This window comes from Eurytemora carolleeae, unplaced genomic scaffold (genome assembly GCF_000591075.1).
Source record: "Eurytemora carolleeae unplaced genomic scaffold, Eaff_2.0 scaffold49, whole genome shotgun sequence".
Taxonomy (NCBI): domain Eukaryota; kingdom Metazoa; phylum Arthropoda; class Copepoda; order Calanoida; family Temoridae; genus Eurytemora; species Eurytemora carolleeae.
Window position 1 is genome coordinate 497,496 of NW_019396071.1, and position 21,277 is coordinate 518,772.

Below are 21,277 nucleotides of genomic sequence, written 5' to 3' on the forward strand. Positions count from 1 at the left end.
TAATCACAAACACTTAGTGAATATATGAATATATTTCAAACCTACAAAATACGGTTTTATTAATAATTAGTAATGATGATTAAATATACTATTAGGGTGTGTCTGGTGTGATCAAGGAGGGGTTTGTCGGGTCAGTTTAAAACATTTAGTTTTTACTTCTGAAATAAAACCCCAGTTGTTTAAGTGGAAAGGAATTGAGTTTTTGCCACAAACTCAAATTTTCCAATCCTTTTATCTTGGCAACCTAATGGTGGAAACCCTTGATATTTCAAACTTAGGCTATTTGATCTAACAGAATTCATAGTTTGAAATATCTAGCTTCTACGAAATTGGATTGCAAAGATACAGGTATTAGAAAATCAGAGTTTGTGACAAAGACTCAATTCCTTTGCTAGGGATTGTAGAATTATTCACGGATTGTATATTTTAAGTTGAAAATTTAGTGTTCAAAATGGACGATATTGTTGACTCTGTCTGTAACAGAGGTAGGCCGGAGTATGCTCTCTGTTTTAAACCTGGCCCAATACAAAGGTAAAGGGTAGGAAGACGACATTGAGCTTGGATACAGTGAGAACAGGTTTATGTTTAACAATTTTGGTATTAAACCGCTGCCCGTGGAATTTCAAAAATGTCAATTTTTCTGAACCTATGTTACCCTTAGGGTACCCATGGCCACGGGTTCGCTCAAAAAAGTGCAGCCAATTCGGTCCAGCCGTCTGGCCAGCCATATCGAACATGAATATATATATATATATATATATATATATAAAAACTGAAATATATATATATATATAAATGAGTAAAGAGTTTCATTATTATTAGTTTGCCTTTTCTTACTAGTTTCTTTGTTTTAACTTAGGACGCTGTTATATAATATAATAGTCGAAGTTCCCGGCCACTTTGGAAAAATAGATTTCAAAGATTGAAAAAACGTTTAATTTTTTTAGCCTAGGGTATTCCCGGGGTATCCAAGGGCTCCCTAAAAAATTCAGCCAGTTTTGTTCATATGTTTGGCCAGCTATAACTGACGAATATATTATATTAGCGAGGAGCTTTATTGTATAGATTAACTATATAGCTACTGTAACTGACTTTAGTACCTTGTTTTTTTTATCTTTTCTTATACAGACATAAAAGTCAAGGATCAAATGCGTAAAAGTGAAATACGAATTACATAAAAAATTAAAAAGTCGAAAAAAACAAGTTTGCTAAAATTTATAGTCCTTAATGGGAATTTAAAAAATGCTGATCCGGAAATAAAGCTGAATACAGATTTTATTCACAATAAGAGGAATCATATTGGCTTCAGTTTTATTTCGGTAAACCCATTTTTTCTCACACATTTAGCAAGTTTTTTCATTTTTAATGAAAGATTTGAGTTCCAAAGAATTTGGCACATTTTTGATTGAGAATTGAAATCGAGAAAATTTTCAAATTTTCAAAATTTTTTAAGCTAATGGAACCCCTTCTCATTATACCCCTTCCTCCCTCAAACCCTTCTCATTATACCCCTCCCTCCATCATCCACTTCTCATTATACCCCTCTCCCTCCATCATCCACTTCTCATTATACCCCTCTCCTTCTCAACCTCACCCTTCTTCTGGCCGAGTAAGGGAGGGAAGGTGGGGGAAGGAATGAAAGGAGAGGGAGTGGATGGAAGAAGAGGAGCGGAAAGATACATGGTCAAGGGGAGTTGAGGCAAATTAAGTATAGTTAGATAAGAAAGGAAAAAAATTAAGGAAATTTTCATTTCCAGAAAATACATATAATATATAAAGATTGAAGAATTTTAAAGCTATATACACTTATATCTCTGCTTTAGTCTTTATATAGTCCTGTGAAGCAGTTAAAATAAGCTTTATTCTAATAGCTGGCAATATAACCAATATATAGATAGATACATTTACATATAAGAAATAGATCGATAGATGGACAGATAGAGATAGATTAATTCTATACTTTTATCTATCCAATTTATTCATTGTCTGTACGTTTGCTTGTTGGCCAAGAAACGTCAACGTAGCCCTTTGGTTTCTATCGAAATGAGGAAATCGTTTCTCAAAAATTTCGCATTTTTCGCAAAAAAAATATTTTTGCTGAAAATTTCGCCTTTTTTCGAATTTAGTTTTTAGAAAAAAATCAAAAATTTCGTGGAAAAGTTTGCGAAACCCCTTTAAAATTTTTGATAAGTCTCGCATTTTTTTTAGAAAAAATCCTTAACATTTCGTATTCGCGAAAAAATACAAAATTTATCGAAAAATTTGGCGAAATCCTATGAAAAATTTTCGCCAAACTTCGCAATTTTTATGGAAAGTTTTCTTTCGCTGGAAAGTAAAAGCCCAACCAATCCGGCTCAAGAACTTTTTTTGCGATGATGTTTGCTTCATTAAACTTAAAAAAATATTCAAGAAATACGGATTTTTGAAAATTACGTTGAACCCAACCAGAAGTATAGTAATTTCCACTATATTGGAAAGACGGCGCGAAGCACCATAAAAGCCTGAAGTGTTTAATAAAATATAGTATATATACATGGGGTCCGGGTCCCACATCATAATAGGATGAGATGTAAAGGACTAATCAGAAATTTTTGAAAACGAGTCATTAAAAAAAGTATTAGCTGATTTAAAGATGTTCTTGCAGAAAATTATTAGTATTATATGCGTATTTTGGCGTTAAAGCTTGGAGATAATCTAATTTGATATGAGCCGCTCTGTAGATATAAGCAAATTAAGATGAAACCAATAAAAAAAATTTTAAGGTTTATGATTTTTTTATTTTTTCTCTAGTTACACCCTGCATTCCTTATTAAATGTGGAACAGAAAACAGACATCCAAGTAGTTGTTTAATGTAGTTTATACTGCACAGTTCTTATATTGTATTCATTTTTTTGTATTTTTTGTATTACATAATTTTTAAGAGACCACTGTATATGTAACATGTTAAAAAAGCACGAAATATCTTTGACTTAAAGGTCACAATTGTAAATCACAATAATTAAAAGAATTACGCTGACAGTCCCTTTAATTTAAAGGTCACAATTGTGAATCACAATAATTAAAAGAATTACGCTGACAGTCCCTTTAATTTAAAGGTCACAATTGTGAATCACAATAATTAGAAGAATTACGCTGACAGTCCCTTTAAGCATTGACTGTGAAAAAGCAAGGTTTCGTGTATATGAAGAATATGAAGAAGCTTTAAAGATGAATAAATATTTGCACTTTTTCTATTCGAGTTATTCTATCATGCATTGAATCTATTTCCAATATTACATTTAGGTTTTTATCAAATGCAAACACTGTGCGTTTAGAGTAATTATTCCACTTAGGCTAGAATAAATTAAACTAAGAATATAATGCAAATAATTTAAAAATGTTTAAATGTATTATCTGAAAATGGGTCTAAACAGAGATTGAGGCTGGTTTATAATGTTAAAGACAGTATGTGCATGAAGACTCAGAGGCTCTAAGGGAATCAAATATCTTAGGTTATGTGTTTTTGGAAAAGCAGGAACATTTTAACAGCCTTAGATTAATACTTTTTGAGTTATATGAAAACATGAAAACACTTGAGGAATTTAATCACCCTTCAAATAAAAGAGAAAATTTTTGAATAAAAGAAATATAAAGATTGGTCTTCCATCAGAATTTGAGTAAAAGGATCGGTTGGAAATATAAATATTATTTTTCCAATTTAAGAATTGAGCGAGAATACAAAATATATATAAAATAATCTATATTTCCCATGAGATGCTACCAGGTCAATCAAACCCTGATAATACACTTCTTTTGCTGCGACATTCCGCCCTGCCGGGCCCTATAAGTGTTATGTAAAATGCGCCAGTGCATCATTGTCAATCAAGTAGAGATGGATGCACATTGCACAAACAGATTTTATAGTCTTCTTCTCAATTTTAAAATTTCTAAATACTATGGCAAAGGGATAAAAATATAAATTTTTGAATTTTTTTTAATTTTTAATTCTGTTCTTTATAATAATTATTTAACCCTATCACGATTCACGACTGTGTTTTTTTCCGTTTTAACTAAAAAATTACTTACAATAGAACCCGAAAACTTTTTCACTTTTTCAACTGGATAGAATTTTTTATTTTCTTTTTTTTGATATTAATAAAGGAATTGTAAGATTTTAAGTATATACATATTCATTTTAGAAATATTTTTGGAATAATTATGGTTTTATTTTAATTATAAAAAGACTCTTAAAGATAGGAAAAAACATTTCCACAATTTTCCATTCCAAACAATTTATAAAAATACTTTCTTATTCCTTTACTTCTGAATCAGATTTGCTTATGTGGATCTGAATAGGGTATTTAAACTTCAATTCAACAATCATTTAGAATCAGAAATATTATTACTTCAAATCAGATTTTTAAATATGTGAGTTTAGCGCAAAAAATGATGAATATTAAAGTGAATATAATTGTAATTTCAGATGACCCAACATTTATATTTAGAGTGGTATTTTCGATTTACAACGACACCTTCACAACTTGTCATGATCCTTAATGTCTAAAAGTTAAATACAACATTTCATACCTACCCCTTTCGATTAATACCCCCCCCCCCCTAAAAAATAAAGATTCCTCCATCCTTCGATCAAGATTCCAACCCCAGCCCTCCACATCCCGTTTTCCTTATATTATAGTTTCTTTTATAGATAAAATTCCAATTTCAGATTTGATTGAGGAAGGAATAGAAAATTAACGTTTATAGAAATATTTCAAGAAATTTATAGAATGTATTATTGGAAATTAGAACTTCTTATTTTGTTTTTAAATTTTCTGACAAAAACAAAAAAAAACTGTCTCTGTTATAGTTTTATTTATATCCAAGAACTGTTACACATATATTGTTACAAGTGTTTTATCTATATAATGCCCATAGAACTACAGTTTAAATTGTGTTTTTTTAATCTATATAATGCCCATAGAGATACAGTTTAAAATGTGTTTTTTTAATCTATATAATGCCCATAGAGATACAGTTTAAAATTTCAATATTGGATGATATATTAATATTGAAATATGTAGTTCAAAGATAATATTTTTATGATAAATTTTTCCAAAGATTTCTTTTCTTTGATGAAAACAATTCAAACATTTTTTAAATCTTAAAATTGTTCAAAATGGTGGAGCTCCGAGCTTTTTATTTAAATACTGCAGGTCCCGCTGCGGCTTCAGCTGCAGCTGCTGCTGCGGCATCTGCGCATGCGTACCCGCCAAATCCGCAGTACAGTCCGGCAGCAGTACAGGCGGCACCACAAGTGGCAGGAGCGTACAGTCCACACATAGCACAACTGATAGATAAACCGGGACAGATTACACCTTTAAAATGAAAATTTTAGAAGATACATATATTTATACTTTGCTTGTCTTCTTGTCTCTTGGTTTGTAACGAATAAACGTCAAAATGGCTGAACTGATTGGGCCCACATTTTTTGATCCCAGAGAAGTTTTATGGATTCAATTTAAAAATATTGCCTTAAAATAATTTAGATTTTTTAAAATCCACGAAAAAACGATAACAGAGCAACAATTAAAAGTTAAAGATGGGCGCGATTCCCCCTTAACGCCTATTTAAAAATTTTTTAAAATAATTATTATTTTTTACCGGCTCCCTGACAAGTTATTCTTCCTTGTTGGTTTCTGAACAGATCTTCGGAACAGTCAAACAGACTCTTACAGCTGTCATAACCCAGCAGTTTTCCCACCTTGACAGCACCCAGCAGTCTGTCAACTGTTGGCAGCTGTCGCTTATCTTCATCATCTCCTCCTTGGACGTAGTTGGAAACACTGTGAATTGTTTCCTAGAAGGAGTGTTTTTTTAGTTTATATAGATAGTTTTTTTTTAGTTTAAGAGTTCCTTCAAATGACAAATTGTGGGGGAGGAGGGGGGGGGGGGGGGCTCAACCAGAAAGCTGTGTTTGAATTATTCGGAATATTCAACTCAAAATCAGGAAACAATATTTTATTTTATTTATTTAATGGTCTTATCAATGTAATTGTTGGACTATCTTTGTAAACTTTAGTCCTTGTTCTACTTATATCCTTTTATGTGTTATATGTCCTATCTATGTAACCTCTTGTCCTGTATATGTATTCTATTGTTTTTCTGTGTAATCTATGTCCTATCTATGCATTTATGCCTTATTTCTGAAATATATGTTTAATTTCCATAATATGTTGTCCTATCTATGTATGTAATGTTTGGTTGAATCGTACAAGTATTTATTTGTACAAGCTGATCTAGTGTAATCCTACTGAATACTGGATAACAGCCGTAATATAAACTGCAAATCAAGAAGGTCTCACACAAATATCAAGCAGTATTTTGATGATAACTCCTCAAAACTTAAGTTAGTAACAAGGGCGTTGCTTGATAAAATGTCTAAGGCTACAAAAAGTATAAGTGAGTTGGTGGGGTGAAACCAAAGGCTAAACCGTTGCGACACTTAGAAGTCGAAGCTTTTCACAAATTTGATAATTAACTTGTTGTTTAGATTTGGATGTGAATGTAATTAATTGTATTGTATCTAATATTTAGACCCACGTTGGATGGATAAAATATAGACTGAAAGGATTAATACAGTTAGAACCAGAAAACTCTGGAATAGGAAAACTACTTTTAGACCTCAGTTATGACTTTAAATAGTTCAATTAACACATGAGAATGAGACACACCAACTGTAAAGTGTAAACAGACTAATTGCATTCAATAAGTGGTTCAATAAGTTACTAGTACAAATATTTCCTTTGTATCATTAAACATTAAATACACTTAATTATTGTTTTAATGTCGTCTTCCTATTTCACAGTTTTCTGGTTCTAACTGTATGTATTCTGTATTTTAAACTTACATTGACCAGGCTCCAAAGATCATCTAGAGTAAGATTTGGAATTTCGTATTCTTTAATAGTATCCAAAATACCCTTTTCACTCATAGCTCCAAATTGGCATAGACCACGCGCCAGGCATTTGTTATCCTAAACAAATCAAAAATATATTTGTTATCCTGAAACAATATTAAGCGATTGGTTGCTATTTGTAAATATAAATTACACTCTTTTGGCCGACAGAAATAACAATTTTTGTCAACATTTTTGGTTAATATTTGAATTTTTGTCTTTATATAACTGGAGATTTTGTTTTTATTTTAAAGGTTTCGAGTCGGGAATCGGGATCGCACGGTCAATATTACATGAGTATCATTCCGCCAACAAGATTATCAATTTTAATAAAAAAATAATGTTTTTAGAATTCAGTTTTGATATATTCTTATTGTAAATTTTACTGCAAAATAGAAAAAAAGGAGAAGGTCGAATTTATTACTGGTATAATTTTGTGACCTCGTAGCACCTCTAATTTAGATTTTAAACACAAGGATGAGAAAAGCAAATTTATCTGGTTACATATTAGAAATTAACAACATTTTGGACTTTCTATAATTAAAAACATTTAAGATTTTAATTATACGTGCATTTATTTGGTTTGAAGTGTTTATTCTATATTTACCTGAAGAGCAAAAAATTGTTCTGTAATGAGCGCTCCCTGTTCCCGCGCCAAGCTGCTCACGCGCCCCAAACCTCCAATACGGGGAACCTTAATTTAACAGTTTTTTAAAGGGACTGTCAACAATTATCATATATTAAAGGGACTGTCAACTATTATCAACTATTAAATGAACTGTCAACTATAATCAACTATTTAAGACTATGTCAACTTTTATGAACTATTATAGAGAATGTTAACTATTATCAACAAATAAAGGCACTGTCAATTTTTATCAACTAATAAAGGCACTGTCAACTTTTATCAACTAATAAAGGGACTGTCAACTATTATGAACTATTAAAGGAAATATAAACTATTATCAACTATTAAAGGGGATGTCAACTATTATCAACTAATAAAGGGACTATTAACTTTTATCAACTAATAAAGGGACTGTCAACTATTATGAACTATTAAAGGGGGTGTCAACTATTATCAACTACTAAAGGAACTGTAAATTAGTATCAACTATTAATGGAACTATAAACTATTATCAACTATTAAAGGGACTGTTAACTATTATCAACTAATAAATGGTCTGTCAACTAGTATTAACTATTAAAAGAACTGTCAACTATTGTCAACTATTGAAGGGACTGTTAACTATTATCAACTATTAAAAAGACTGTGAACTTTAATCAACTAATAAAGGGATTTTTAGCATTTTAACGTTAAGAAAATCCAGATGCAGATAATTGCAATGAAATTGATAATAAATATAATGGTATTTAATAATGATACTAATAAAAGATATTAATAATTATGATAAAAATGAATGATAAAGACGTAATTATTTTAATAAATTAATTGGATAATTAATTCTTCAAGAAATCATCTTTTTAAGAAAATGTTCTAATAACAATGATGATAATAATGATAATAATGATAATAATAATAATAATGTTACCGGAAGCCTGGAGAATGTACTACGATGTTGAATATAGTTTCTATAAAGTGCTGATGGTTCAGGCTCCGCTACGGCTAGACAAACAAGGGTCAGGAACAGCAGCATTCTTCAGGCTGGTCAGCTTGGTACTGGGTATTCAAATCTCAAGCTCTAGTGTTCTTTAACTCCCCCCCCCCCCTCTTCCATCTCCCTTGTTACCCTCCCTTCTCCCTCCCCTGATTTCCTTTTAATCCAAAACAACAACAAAAATATTATTAATGTCCACCCCTTTAACCATAATTCACCTCTCTCTAACCTTTACCGTAGCCCCACGCCCCCCCCCTCCCCCTTCCTTGATTTTGTGGCATTTATAAAATACAATTAATTCTATTTAATTCTATTTTTGACACATAAAAATCATATTTAATTTTTAGTGTGAGTCAATTTTATATATTTTTCTAATTGTAAAACTTATCATTTTATTTAGAATAATTGATATATTTATCCCTGAATAATAGGCAATTACATATTTTGGACAAATAACAAATTACTTATTTTCACTCTGTGGCACACTGACCGTAACATAACGGGAGAGTTTCAGCCAATATCAGAGCCCGCGGGCTAACTGCAGGGACCAACCAGAAGGCTAGAAATAATGGGGAGGAAGGGTTTTGTAGTTGGGAGGGGTCAATAACTTTAACCGGCCTAAAAATAAAATTAACTGTACCTTGTTTATTATTGTTAGCAGTACTATTGGAACCTTGGGCTTAGTCTTATATATTGCAAAATATGATTTTCTATATTCTTCTTCTAACAGCTTCAGTTTCAGCGGTAATTATAAAATAGAGGTTTACCCAAAAATGTTGAAACTTATGAAACTTCACACTTTTTTGAGTCTTACTTCTATCATCAATTTTGTTTTAATTTTTATTTAACTCTAAAAAATAAAAATATTAAACGTTTAATTTTCACTTTTAAGTTTTACCTAAACACATATTTACTTTTTGGGCAGGATAAAAAATTTTAAATTTCGCAAATTTTTCTGTTTTCGTGGAATTTAAAAACTTTTCCCAACCATTTTTTTCAAATCACAACCAGCAATAAAAATTGAAGCTTTGGTCGTTTTGAAGTTTAATGGATGAAAATCCAACAACTTAGTCGTTTTAACATTTACCAACAAAGCAGCAAACACTGACAAAACCATCCTAACGTTCTTTTTTTAGGAGACTGCTGAAACTCTAGAATACATGCAGTCTCAGACAGCTCTAGTAGCAGAACTAAGCTTGGAGGGACGGGTAACCGACTGCCTTCTTAGGTCCTACTGCCTAGTTGGAGCACATGGGGATACAGGCAGTCAAGTTGCTAAGGTAATCAATCGACCTTGGCATGCCTTAACATTTTGCTCGTTATATATCAAACACACTGACAGGATTTCGAAAATTCGAAAATTCTGATCAAGATTTGAAAATTCTGTTAAAGATTTGAAAATTCTGTTGAAGATTTGAAAATTCTGTTAATTATTTGAAAGTTCGGTTTAAGATTTGAAATTTTGTTCAAGATTTGAAAATTCTGTTAAATATTTGAAAATTCTGTTCAAGATTTGAAAATGTTGTTCAAGATTCGAAAATTCTGTTCAAGATTTGAAAATTCTGTTAAATATTTGAAAATTCTGTTCAAGATTTGAAAATCTTGTTCAAAATTTGAAAATTCTGTTAAATATTTGAAAATTCTGTTCATAATCTCAAACAAAATGTTTGAAGTTTCAAAACTGGTTTTCAGTATTTGGATAATACTAAGAAAATGGTAGGTTTATTTTTCCTTATAATGTGTGGAGTTCTATGTCAGCCAAGCATATCATAAAACACGGTTGATATGATTTGATTGACATTTTACACTTCCAGGGGACTTTAAACATCTGGAACAAAATCATTCATTTTCAATCCTTCTGTTTATCATTTAGATATAACCTTTTTTCATTTGTTATCCAATACTTTTTGGCTCGGCTTTAAATGGAAGCTCTGAATATGAAAGTGTGCACAATCCACTGCGCCGTATTTCTCAGTTTTGAAATAATCTTGTCATATGTAAACTTTACTGCTAGGGCAGTACTTTGCTCATGTTAGTTATGCATGTTTTCCCAACTTTACAAGCAATCAATTTTCGGAGCAAGTCTAACACAAGAAGTGGGTTCGAATGTTAAAATTTCAAGGGTACCGTTGTGTATCGAGAATATTAGGTCTTCAGTACCTTTAAGAATAGTTTATGTTGCAGGGAATAGCTGACTCCTACGCTGTGTTCAGCGAGGTGATGAATACAGTGAAGGGAAGTGAGAAGCTCGTCAACATGAATAAACTTAAGTCCAGTTTTGAACTCGGGGCTAGCTCAACAGATTCAGAGATATGTGGACAGGTGTTCAGGTGATAATAGACAGCAGACAATAGACATTAATAGACATACTAATATAAACAACTAGCTGAAATGCCCGGCGTTCCCCGCGGAATTAAAAAAATCGAATTTTGAAAGAAAAGAAATGAATTTCGGAAGTTGAAAAAATTTAGTTTTTCAGCCAATGTTCTCCCCCGGGAACCCGTGGGTTCCCTCTAAGAAATGTATCCAATTTTTTTCAATAGACAATAGACAATAGACAATAGACAATATACAATAGATAATAGACAATAGATAATAGACAATAGACAATAGACAAAATAGACATTAGACAATAGACACTAGACACTAGACAATAATCAATAGACAATAGACAATAGACAATAGACAATAGACAATAGACAATAAACAATAGACAATAGACAATAGACAATAGACAATAGACAATAGACAATAGACAATAGACAACAGACAATAGACAATAGAAAATATAAAATAGACAATAGATAATAGACTATAGACAATAGACTATAGACAATAGACATTAGACAATAATCAACAGACAATAGACAATAGACAATAGACAATAGACAATAGACAATGGACAATGGTAAACAATCAACAGACAATAGACAATAGACAATACACAATAAACAAAAGACAATAGACAATATACAATAGACAATAGACAATATAAAATAGACAATAGACAATAGACAATATAAAATAGACAATAGATAATAGACTATAGACAATAGACTATAGACAATAGACAATAGACAATAATCAACAGACAACAGACAATAGACAATAGACAATAGACAATAGACAATAGACAATAGAAAATAGACAATAGACAATAGACAATAGACAATAGACAATAGACAAAAGACAATAGACAATAGACAATAGACAATAGACAATAGACAATAGACAAAAGACAATAGACAGTAGACAATAGACAATAGACAATAGAAAAAAATAAACAGACAAAAAATTATAGACAATAGACAAAAGTAGAAAAGCTAAGATTTGTTTACTTATTTTTGTAACTGTGTTGTTTTATAATTTATTCAAAATAAATATTTTTGAAAAATATTAGATGTGAGCTAGAGGAGAACTTTGACCTACCTGAACAGCAACCTAGGTTGCCTGAGTGCTCTAATATTGGGGCTGTTTGTCCAGGGGTGAGTTTTTTTATTTGTTTTGTCAAATTAAGCTTAGCAATGACACTACTAATCATTTATCACATTATTTCCCGAAAAAAAGGTATTTTTTATTTCATTCTTATTTTTTACACTTCATTTCTTTTAAAAATTAGCCCAGCCCCACCCCCGCTCAATTCTAAAAAAAACCTTCCTTGGCTATTTTTTATCCCCACCAAGCCTAACCTGGAATAGTTTAATCATGGAAAGTTGCTATTTTTCAGAAATAGGGACTTTTGTTTTTAATTCTTTTTATACAGTGCATATAATTATATTTATTGTACAGGCTGCTATTGGTTGTACACTTTGTGGAATGTTCCTGCCCGGTACATGTGGTACACTCTGCCCTATGGCCGGGATCTTCTGCGGCGCCAGCGGATACTTTTGTATGCTCAAACCTAAACCATAAATCAGCTGATTCAACAAAATTTCAAGATGGCGTCCATTTCAAAATTCAAATTATAATTTAAGTTGTAGTTACTGACTTAGACAGTTTCCACTAAAATTAAAAGTAAATTTTTCTAAAATTTCTGAGGCATCTTTACATATTAGTTTTATAAATACTATTAGAAAAATAAAAGATAGAAATCGGTTTTGTAACATTTTTTTTAGGTTTTTTTATTTATTTTTATTTTTCTTGATGCTTTTACGGCGGTAGGCGATTGTTTCAATATAATGAAGACTAATTTCGATTTAAAATTGGATTTATATCAAGCTTTTTAACAACATTTATATGCACAAAAAATGGAAACAAAGAGAAGTTGTCGATAAAAAAGCTTCTCTTCAATTACTTGTAAACTTTTTATTCAAAAAAAAGCTTGTTAACAATAAAAACTTAAAAACTATATTTTATTGATATTAATGCCTGCCACCGAATGTGAGCTACATATATAGATCCATACAGCTATGAAAAGCGTTCAATGATGTTTAAGATCGGACCGGATTTTAAATGTACCCAAGGGCCTTTGCCCTTGGTTTTACCTTACCAAATATAATGTATTTTATTTGTCAATGAAAATCCATATTTCAAAGCTGTTTATTTCAGTTTCAATGGTCTAAATTGAGTGTTTGGAAATATCTCAGTAGATTATACTTAAAAACGTGTAGATATGCAATAATTTGAATATATATTATTTACCCTTTGAAAGCCCTAACAGTATAAAAACTGCGGTCCAGTGTCTAAACTCCTAAGTAAAATTTGGAGAAGGTAGAAAAGTTTAAAATTAGATTTAGTTGTCTGCTGATTAAAGAATGCTAAGGTTCTATGTAAGAGTGACCTAGTGCTAATTGGTTCATTTGCTGTATTATAATCCACTCACCTCAATATATTTCTAGAAATGGACATCATTTTTTCTATATTAGTAGTTTTCATGCAGCTTTTCAAAATTCATACGATCTGAAGATTAAGCCTGTGGACCTAAAATTTTTAGAACGTTTATCATACTTGTGTGGACTCTGCGTTTATGTGATATCAATGTGCATCCCTAGTGTGGACTCTGTGTTTATGTGATGTCAATGTGCATCCCTAGTGTGGACTCTGTGTTTATGTGATATCAATGTGCATCCCTAGTGTGGACTCTGTGTTTATGTGATATCAATGTGAATCCCTAGTGTGAACTCTGCGTTCATGTGATATCAATGTGCATCCCTAGTGTGGAGTCTGCGTTTATGTGATATCAATGTGCATCCCTAGTGTGGACTCTGCGTTTATGTGATATCAATGTGCATCCCTAGTGTGGACTCTGCGTTTATGTGATATCAATGTGCATCCCTAGTCACCAAGTGTGGGCTCCACCGTTGTAAACTCAATTTTAAAGTTTCTGCCCTCCTCTCATTATAATCAGAAGAGGAGCAAGAAGACTCTGAGACCCGGAGAATGGAGAGTGGAGAGTGGAGAGTGGAGAGTGGAGAGTGGAGAGTGCCAACGAAGAGAGAATATAGAAATTATCGAAAAATAAAGAGTTTTATCTAACTTTTCAAATTCTCCGTCTGCTTGCCAACATTTTAATAAATAATTCTGATTTTATTCTCAACTTATCTCAACTTAACAAAGAAAAGTTTGTCATCTTGGTCCAAAAAAGTCGTAAAACAACTGAACCGGCTATTGGACGATTTTAGAGTTTAAGATGGCCGGTCAAGAAAAATGCTCATTCCAAAAGCTAATAAAGATAAAATCTGTTAAATCTTTAAGTGTCTTTTTTTGTAATGCAAAAAAATGCTCGGATGTCATTTATTTTTATAAGAAAGAGGGCCGCGAAGTGCCTGAAAACCAAGTTTCTAGAAAAATAAATAGATTGATATTTTTTACTAGAAATATCTGCTCTTTTTTCATAACATTTTTTAGCTATTTATTTTTCAAGAACTTCGCGGCCCTCTTTCTTAAAAACAATTACATCCGGTTATTTTTCCAAAGGCACTATATTATACTCATCACTCATCTCGTTCATTTATTAATTTCAAGCTAAGACCTTTCAAATTGTTTTTTTTTTTTTCATGGATTTGAAGTATTTCGTTTATTCTCTTTTTTGATCTGGAGACTGGAAACCTTAATGAATAAATTTATAGATTTATACCTATCAGTCGAAAACGTGAACATTGTAAAATTATTAAAAAATAAAAAAACATCTAGATAGAAAAATTCCTTTAGTTTCTTATATCCATTACCCCCCCCCCCCCCCCCCCTCCTAATTCGTTATATATTAAGTGTAACATACTATAGATTATGAAGGGTAAGAACGGATTAGTCTTATATTTTTTAATAATAATAATATATTATATATATTACATATTATTGAGTAGCGATGGAAAGATCTAAAGAACAATCTGCAAAAGTACATTTTGTTTTTCATAAGTAAAGGTAAATTGACGTTATAGACAAAAAGATAATGATAGTTATTTTCAAAAGTTTACAAAAAAAAATTTTCTCATCAAAATTCGTTTTTCAGGATACAATAATTTCGCAAAGCAATTTTAGCCCGATGTTCTCTCTGAAGATTGTCTGGTTATCAAATAAATATTCAACTAAATTATGAGCCAAAATTTTAAATAGCATCAGATGCTGGGGGGGGGGGGGGGGGTTCTGATTTTTGATCATGGTGTCTTGGCTCTATGATGATTATATTTTATTTTATAATGCTTACTCAGTAATAAAACAACTTTTAATTCGAATATTTTTATTTTGTTTCCATTGTAATTTTTCGAGAAAAAAAATTCAACAATTAGCTAAAATTTATCACCATATTTTTGGGGATAATAATTATAATTACTTGAAATTATATCTTATTTCAAGATTTGTGAATCCTTGCACGACCATCAAAACAATATCTACACTCTCAAAAACATACTAATTAATACAGAAAGAATTTTATTTGTTAAAACTATTTCATAACATCATTAGATATTGTAATAGTTGCATGATTACTTGAAACAAACATAGCTTGGGCTGGGTTATAGAAGTTTGAAAATTGGGAAAGGATTGGATGGGTTTGATATGGTTGGGAAAAGTTTGGGAAATGTTGAGGGAGTATTTATATTATCTGGAAAAGGGTTGGGAAGTTTGGAATTTGGAGGAACAACATACATTTTTGGAGAGGTTAATAAAGGTTAAAAAAGGGAATGTAAGGAGGTGAGATTGGAAATGTGGGGTAAGGTTGGGAATGTTGGATAATCTTGGAAATATGGGAGGTAAGATTGGCAAGATTTATAAAGTTGGGGATGTGGAGGATAAGATTAGGAATTTAGGGTAAGTCTAGGAATGGGTGATAACTCTGTCTTTCAGAATTATCTAGATCTCAGAGGGAGCAAGGGTTGGTAGTGTGCAGGTTAGCTTCGAAAAGGCGGGGAAGGGTTATAAGGTGAAAGACTTGTTATTTTGTAATGCCTATGCACAAGTCAGGATGTAATGCCTGTATATGCAATAGGCAGTTTGTAATGCCAAAGCATTATTCAGGTTGCAATGCCTATTTATACAATAAAGGCGGGTTGTAACGCAGGTATACATTTATGAACTATGCTGGTGTTAAAGCAACTTCTAAATTTTCTTTTGTTGCGTCTTGTAGAGCGACTGTTAGAAGGTCTGGACGGCTTGCAGTCAGAGCAACCTGACACAAAATTCAATAATTACAACGTTTTTAAAATTGAAAATAAAATATAATTCAATGACAAAGAGTTAGGAAAGATACCAAAGGTAATTTTTCCTCTAAAGGGACTGTAAAAATAATATAAAGTAAGCCTTCATTTACAGATATACAGCGGTGTTCTTAAAAGCCATGTATGATGAAGGTTGAATGATTTCTTTTTTCAAAATATTTTTTTTGACAATTCTGAATTCTCTACAAATTGGAGACTTACGGATTTCTTGTCATGAAACATAGAAGAAGTTATGAGAATTAAAGATAAAGGTTTAAAGGGTTCTGCTTTAAATCAGACTTGACCCTCTTTAAATGGAAAAGAAAGACTTGAAGTTTCAACCACAGTTCCCTTTAATATATAAGCTGCAATTAGACCATTCAGCGGAGCTTATTCTAGTTTTCATAATCACTACTGTCCTACATCTTTAATTAACCTGACATTGAAGACATTTGATATTTCAAAAACTATAAATTCTGCTAGATATAAATAGTTAAAAAGGATTACACAATCATGATGCAGAGATATAAGAGTTTTAGGTTTAGAAGTTCCAATACTCCCCCCTGCAGTCCTTAGATCAAACTAAAAAAAAATTTCTCCAATATCTTGCTAACCTTTAAAATAGCAGGATTACTAACAGTGAGAGCAGTGGCGAGAAGTTCTGGTTTTGATTTTGTAAGAGCAATCTTTAGCAGTTCAGGATCAATATCAACCAGAGCTGTAGAGAGGAGCTCAGGAACAGATTGAGTTAATGCTACTTCTAGTAGAGCTGGGTCAGCATCAGTCAGTGCAACCCTATTAGACACAGTGATACAACATAATAAACAAATAGCAAAATTGTTTTGACTTACTTTGCAACAATCGTTCTCAGGGATTAAATTAAAAGTAAAAAAGCATATTATAGCTTCCCAGCGAACATTCTCTCTTCTAAGGAAGTCACAGGTTCAAGTTATTAAAAACGGATAAAAATGTCGACCATAATTTTGTAAAATTCTCGAGAATTTTCTGAAAAGAATCTCCACATCAAAAGTCTCAATTTAAGGCATCTGTCAAAAAACAGCTGAAGAATAGTTATAAAAATTGTCATTTAAACTAAAACTTTATGATTTGGCTTAAAACTTATATCTGGATTAAAGGGACAGACCGGCTTTGTAAGGTAGTTAAACTGAGTATGCAGTGTTGTGGACAAATTCTTTAGGATTTACACGATGAATAATTACTAAGTTTGGTTGCATAGTCGACGTTCTAAATTATGAATTTGGGTGGGTACGTTTTCAGAATCGTTTTTTAAATTATCCAATAACGACGACGAAAAATAAAGTAAAAAGTATACAGTAATCTAATTAGATGGTTGGATAAATATTTCTAAAAATAAATTTGTCAATAAATTAATGCTAGAATCAATTATTTCGTTTTCATCATTATATTAAATTTCTTATTTTCTATGAATTTATTCGCAGATTTCTACAAATTCTTAAAATGCCGTCGTTTCAATAACAATTCCAGAAATTCTGCAGAAAATCTTTGTGAATAATAAGAAACTAGAATAATGAGAAAATAGGAAAGAATAATTGAAGAAGATTACTTATTTTCCATGATAAGATTAATTTTTATTTTCTCAATCTGTTCCAAACAACTAATTAGTGTACTGTATAATTTTGTTTACAGTTTTTGTCTTCGTTATTTGATGATTTAAAAAAAACAATTCTGAAAACCTATCATCCACCCAAAAGTAAGATTTTGAACGTCGACTTTGCGCTCAAACTTAGGATTTACAGATCTTTAAAAAGTTTTATATGTCTCAAATGAATCCTAAAGAATTTGTCAACAACACTGCATACTCAGTTCAACTACCTTACATAGCCGGTCTGTCCCTTAACAACTAAAATGCACTTTGAATTAAGTGAGCCTAAAATGTGGGATTTTAGATCTGTATCTGTATTCTAATCTATCTAAATCTGTTTCTGTATGATGCACTTACTATATCTGTATCTTTATTCTTAATTATCTAAATTTGTATCTGTATTCTAACCTACCTAAATCTGGATCTGTATTCTGAGCTACCTGAGTAAATCTTGATCTGCATTCTGAGCTACCTGAGTAAATCTGGATCTGCATTGGATACGGCAGCTTTTAAAAGTTCTGGAGTAGATTTAGAAACAGCAACAACTCTTGTTTCAACCTTACGCAGCGACAAATTATCTACAATGGACTTCATCTGAAGGAACTTCATCATGTACAAGGTAATATAAGGCCTTATTACCTTGATCATGTTAACCTTTTTATGTACTGCCCCATATGAACGGTGTACACTGTACAGTCTGAGCCCAAAACTTAAGACAGTAAACCGTCCTGAAAACCAGTTTTGGAACCTGGGTTTCAGGAATGGGGTTAGGGAGTTACAGCGTACAGTACATTGATAAAAAAGCTTTATGAATAGAATTCAGGCTAATTTTCATCAATAATTCATAAAAAACTTTTAAATTAAAAGATTAAAGTTAATTCCATGGATATATTCGGGCCCACATTAAGCGCTTTCTGTTCTGATAAAAAAAATCCGATTTAATTTGATAAATTGAATAATTTTGTCCTAGTCCCTCATTGCCTGTGAGTGGTAGCCCTGCGCAGAGTCCAATAAGCACCAAACCAAATACAGACAACACCTTAAAGGTGACGTAATTTAAAGTAATCATCTATTTGTAGAGTGTCATGGTTGATTCACAACAGGACCCTTGAAACCTTTGTCTGATCAAGGATGATCCATTTGACGCCATTCGCACAGTTTACTCGGGCTGTCCTGTACTAAATTTAAAACTAGAAAATAAGGATATCTCCATAGTTTATGATTAGACAAAGATTAAAGGGTCCCGGTGTCAATCGAATATATCACATTCACTTTAAAGATTGAGGTTAACTTAAATTTCACCAGTTTTAATGTTAATAAAAGGAAAATAGATATTAACCCTTTTCAGGCTGACGCCTGGTTTACCCAAAATAGTCTGGGGAGTGGGGTCCCAGGGACCCCCCCCCCTCTATTTCCTTATTGTGATACATTTTTATAACAGTTTTTGGAAAGCCATTGGGCTCCAATTCAATAATTTGCAAAGAATAATTGCAAATTTGCTAAATTTCAAATATTTATTGCAATATTAAGTTATTAACAATAATGTGCAAAAACAAAAAATAGACAAAATATGATAATTCATACATTTTTGAAAAACCCTTATCACGGTGAATTCAAATATGCAAAAATATTTGCAAAATTTTAAAAACTAAATTTGTATTTAAGGAACACTAAAAATCTGCAAATTTTTTTTAAAGGCTTCTGTGAAAATACATATGCAAAATTTCTTCGCAAAAATAGTTTAATCCACTTCCTTACGTCCAAAGCTTTTAAAAGAGCTATCAAAAGTCGAAATCCAATTACCGGAAGTAGATCTAAATCCAATAACCGGAAGTAGGTCTAAATCCAATAACCGGAAGTAGATCTAAATATAGGTTTAGTCGGGTAAAAGAAGGAAGTGTTACTTAATTACATGCCAAAAACTACAATAAAATTAACTACTTTACCAATTCACAACGGTACCCTTTGTTTAAACATTGTTTTTTGTTCTTCAAGTTGATGATTTTCATATGTCGGTTTTAAAATTTCAAAGACAATTGAGAAATTGACAGAATTTAGTTCAAGAAATAAACCTGTGTTTTCATCTTGAACTTTAATAGTAAACTGACGTTGAACTGGTTTCAGCACTCAGCCTTTATATACTCACATTTAAAAATATCTTTCTACAATCATTAATAAAGGAGGAAAAAATGCAACTTCATCTTGCATCTTGTTTCCAAGCTTTATTTAGAGATGGCCATAGATGTGTTTGTTTTATTATTAAAATATGAATATAAAGTCAACACATTAGCTACATTTGTTGAATACAACGTTCTGGGTCGACTCTACACTGGGTAGTCCAGACTGGATAGTAAAACAGAATGCATATTTAGTACATTTCGTACAGGCTCAGATCATTCAATGATTGGGGCAATTTGAAGGGGTTTGGAATTTTTAATGGTTCGAGAAATCTTAAATATTGCTTATTCTAAACATTTGCGAAAAAAAAAATCTGGACACCCCCCCCCCCCTATGCAATTTAGTGCCTGTGTATGGCTGTGTTGATCAAGACGCCAGTTCTTTATCTGGTGAACAAAATGAAAAAAAAAATTACATTTTTAAATAATTTTCTACATGTTTCATATGTTTTTTGAAAACTGGAGAAAAAAAAACTGTCAGTCAAAATTTAAAATCTTTTAATGATTAGATAATCAAAAATAAAATTTATTTTAAATTACATCAAAACGTGATTATTGGTTTATTTCATTCATGTTTAAATAAATAAATGGTTTAAAAAGAATATCTTGAAAGGTTGTTAGACAAGTTATAAAGGTGAAAAATGATAAATTATGAATATACTCTGCAGCAAAGATTGCAAATAGTTTGCACATTTGCAGATTCTATCTTTGCTATTCTAGTTTATACATGCGAAATATCACGTTGTGTTCAGTTAAACTAAAAGGGACAAACAACATAATATCAAGTGACCATCTAACTAAACATGGATAGATTCGAAACCATTATTTTTTCATCTCAAATTAATTGTTCTTATTTTAGTTTCTCAAAATAATGAAGGAAATTGATAGAATTAATCGTTTAATATTTGCCTCATTGTTACTAAGAGAAACATTTAAAGGAAACCGTTGTAAATCTTTATATGCAGGGTCACTTTAAATAACGTCGAAGGTTCCTTTATCTCTGTAAGATATACTTGGGAAGTATTTTTATGTCTTCATGTGATAGTTTATAATGCTTAAGTTCTATTCTAATTGTTCCCATGTATCGCAGGGATTCAGTTCTAATCTTTCTTGGAGCAAGGATAGAATATAAATGAAGACCCCACCACACTACACTATATACACTATACATACAGTACATCCTTTAGATATATATATATATATATATAGTATACTATATACTCTATACACTATATACACTATACATACAGTATACTATATATATATATAGTATACTATATACTCTATACAC

The 21,277-nt window shown here is 31.4% G+C and overlaps 3 protein-coding genes across 3 annotated transcripts; 1 reads left to right on the plus strand and 2 right to left on the minus strand.

The window, feature by feature from the left end:
• Positions 1–5,023: 5,023 nt before the first annotated feature.
• LOC111712379 (uncharacterized) lies at positions 5,024–8,635 on the minus strand. The gene is made up of 5 exons (XM_023486967.1): positions 8,489–8,635; positions 7,543–7,629; positions 6,888–7,013; positions 5,642–5,837; positions 5,024–5,355 (listed from the first exon to the last, which is right to left on the minus strand). The coding sequence occupies exons 1-5, from the start codon at positions 8,591–8,593 to the stop codon at positions 5,177–5,179; spliced, it is 693 nt and encodes a 230-aa protein (XP_023342735.1). The 5' UTR covers positions 8,594–8,635; the 3' UTR covers positions 5,024–5,176.
• Positions 8,636–9,199: 564 nt separating this feature from the next.
• On the plus strand, positions 9,200–12,597 carry LOC111712640 (uncharacterized). The gene is made up of 5 exons (XM_023487321.1): positions 9,200–9,298; positions 9,691–9,834; positions 10,739–10,884; positions 11,955–12,039; positions 12,344–12,597. The coding sequence occupies exons 1-5, from the start codon at positions 9,257–9,259 to the stop codon at positions 12,464–12,466; spliced, it is 540 nt and encodes a 179-aa protein (XP_023343089.1). The 5' UTR covers positions 9,200–9,256; the 3' UTR covers positions 12,467–12,597.
• A 2,807-nt stretch (positions 12,598–15,404) lies between these two features.
• LOC111712691 (uncharacterized) lies at positions 15,405–19,934 on the minus strand. The gene is made up of 5 exons (XM_023487378.1): positions 19,882–19,934; positions 18,783–18,848; positions 18,282–18,367; positions 16,800–16,980; positions 15,405–16,157 (listed from the first exon to the last, which is right to left on the minus strand). Exons 1-5 carry the CDS (start codon positions 19,891–19,893, stop codon positions 16,065–16,067), a joined length of 438 nt encoding a protein of 145 aa, XP_023343146.1. The 5' UTR covers positions 19,894–19,934; the 3' UTR covers positions 15,405–16,064.
• Positions 19,935–21,277: the final 1,343 nt, after the last annotated feature.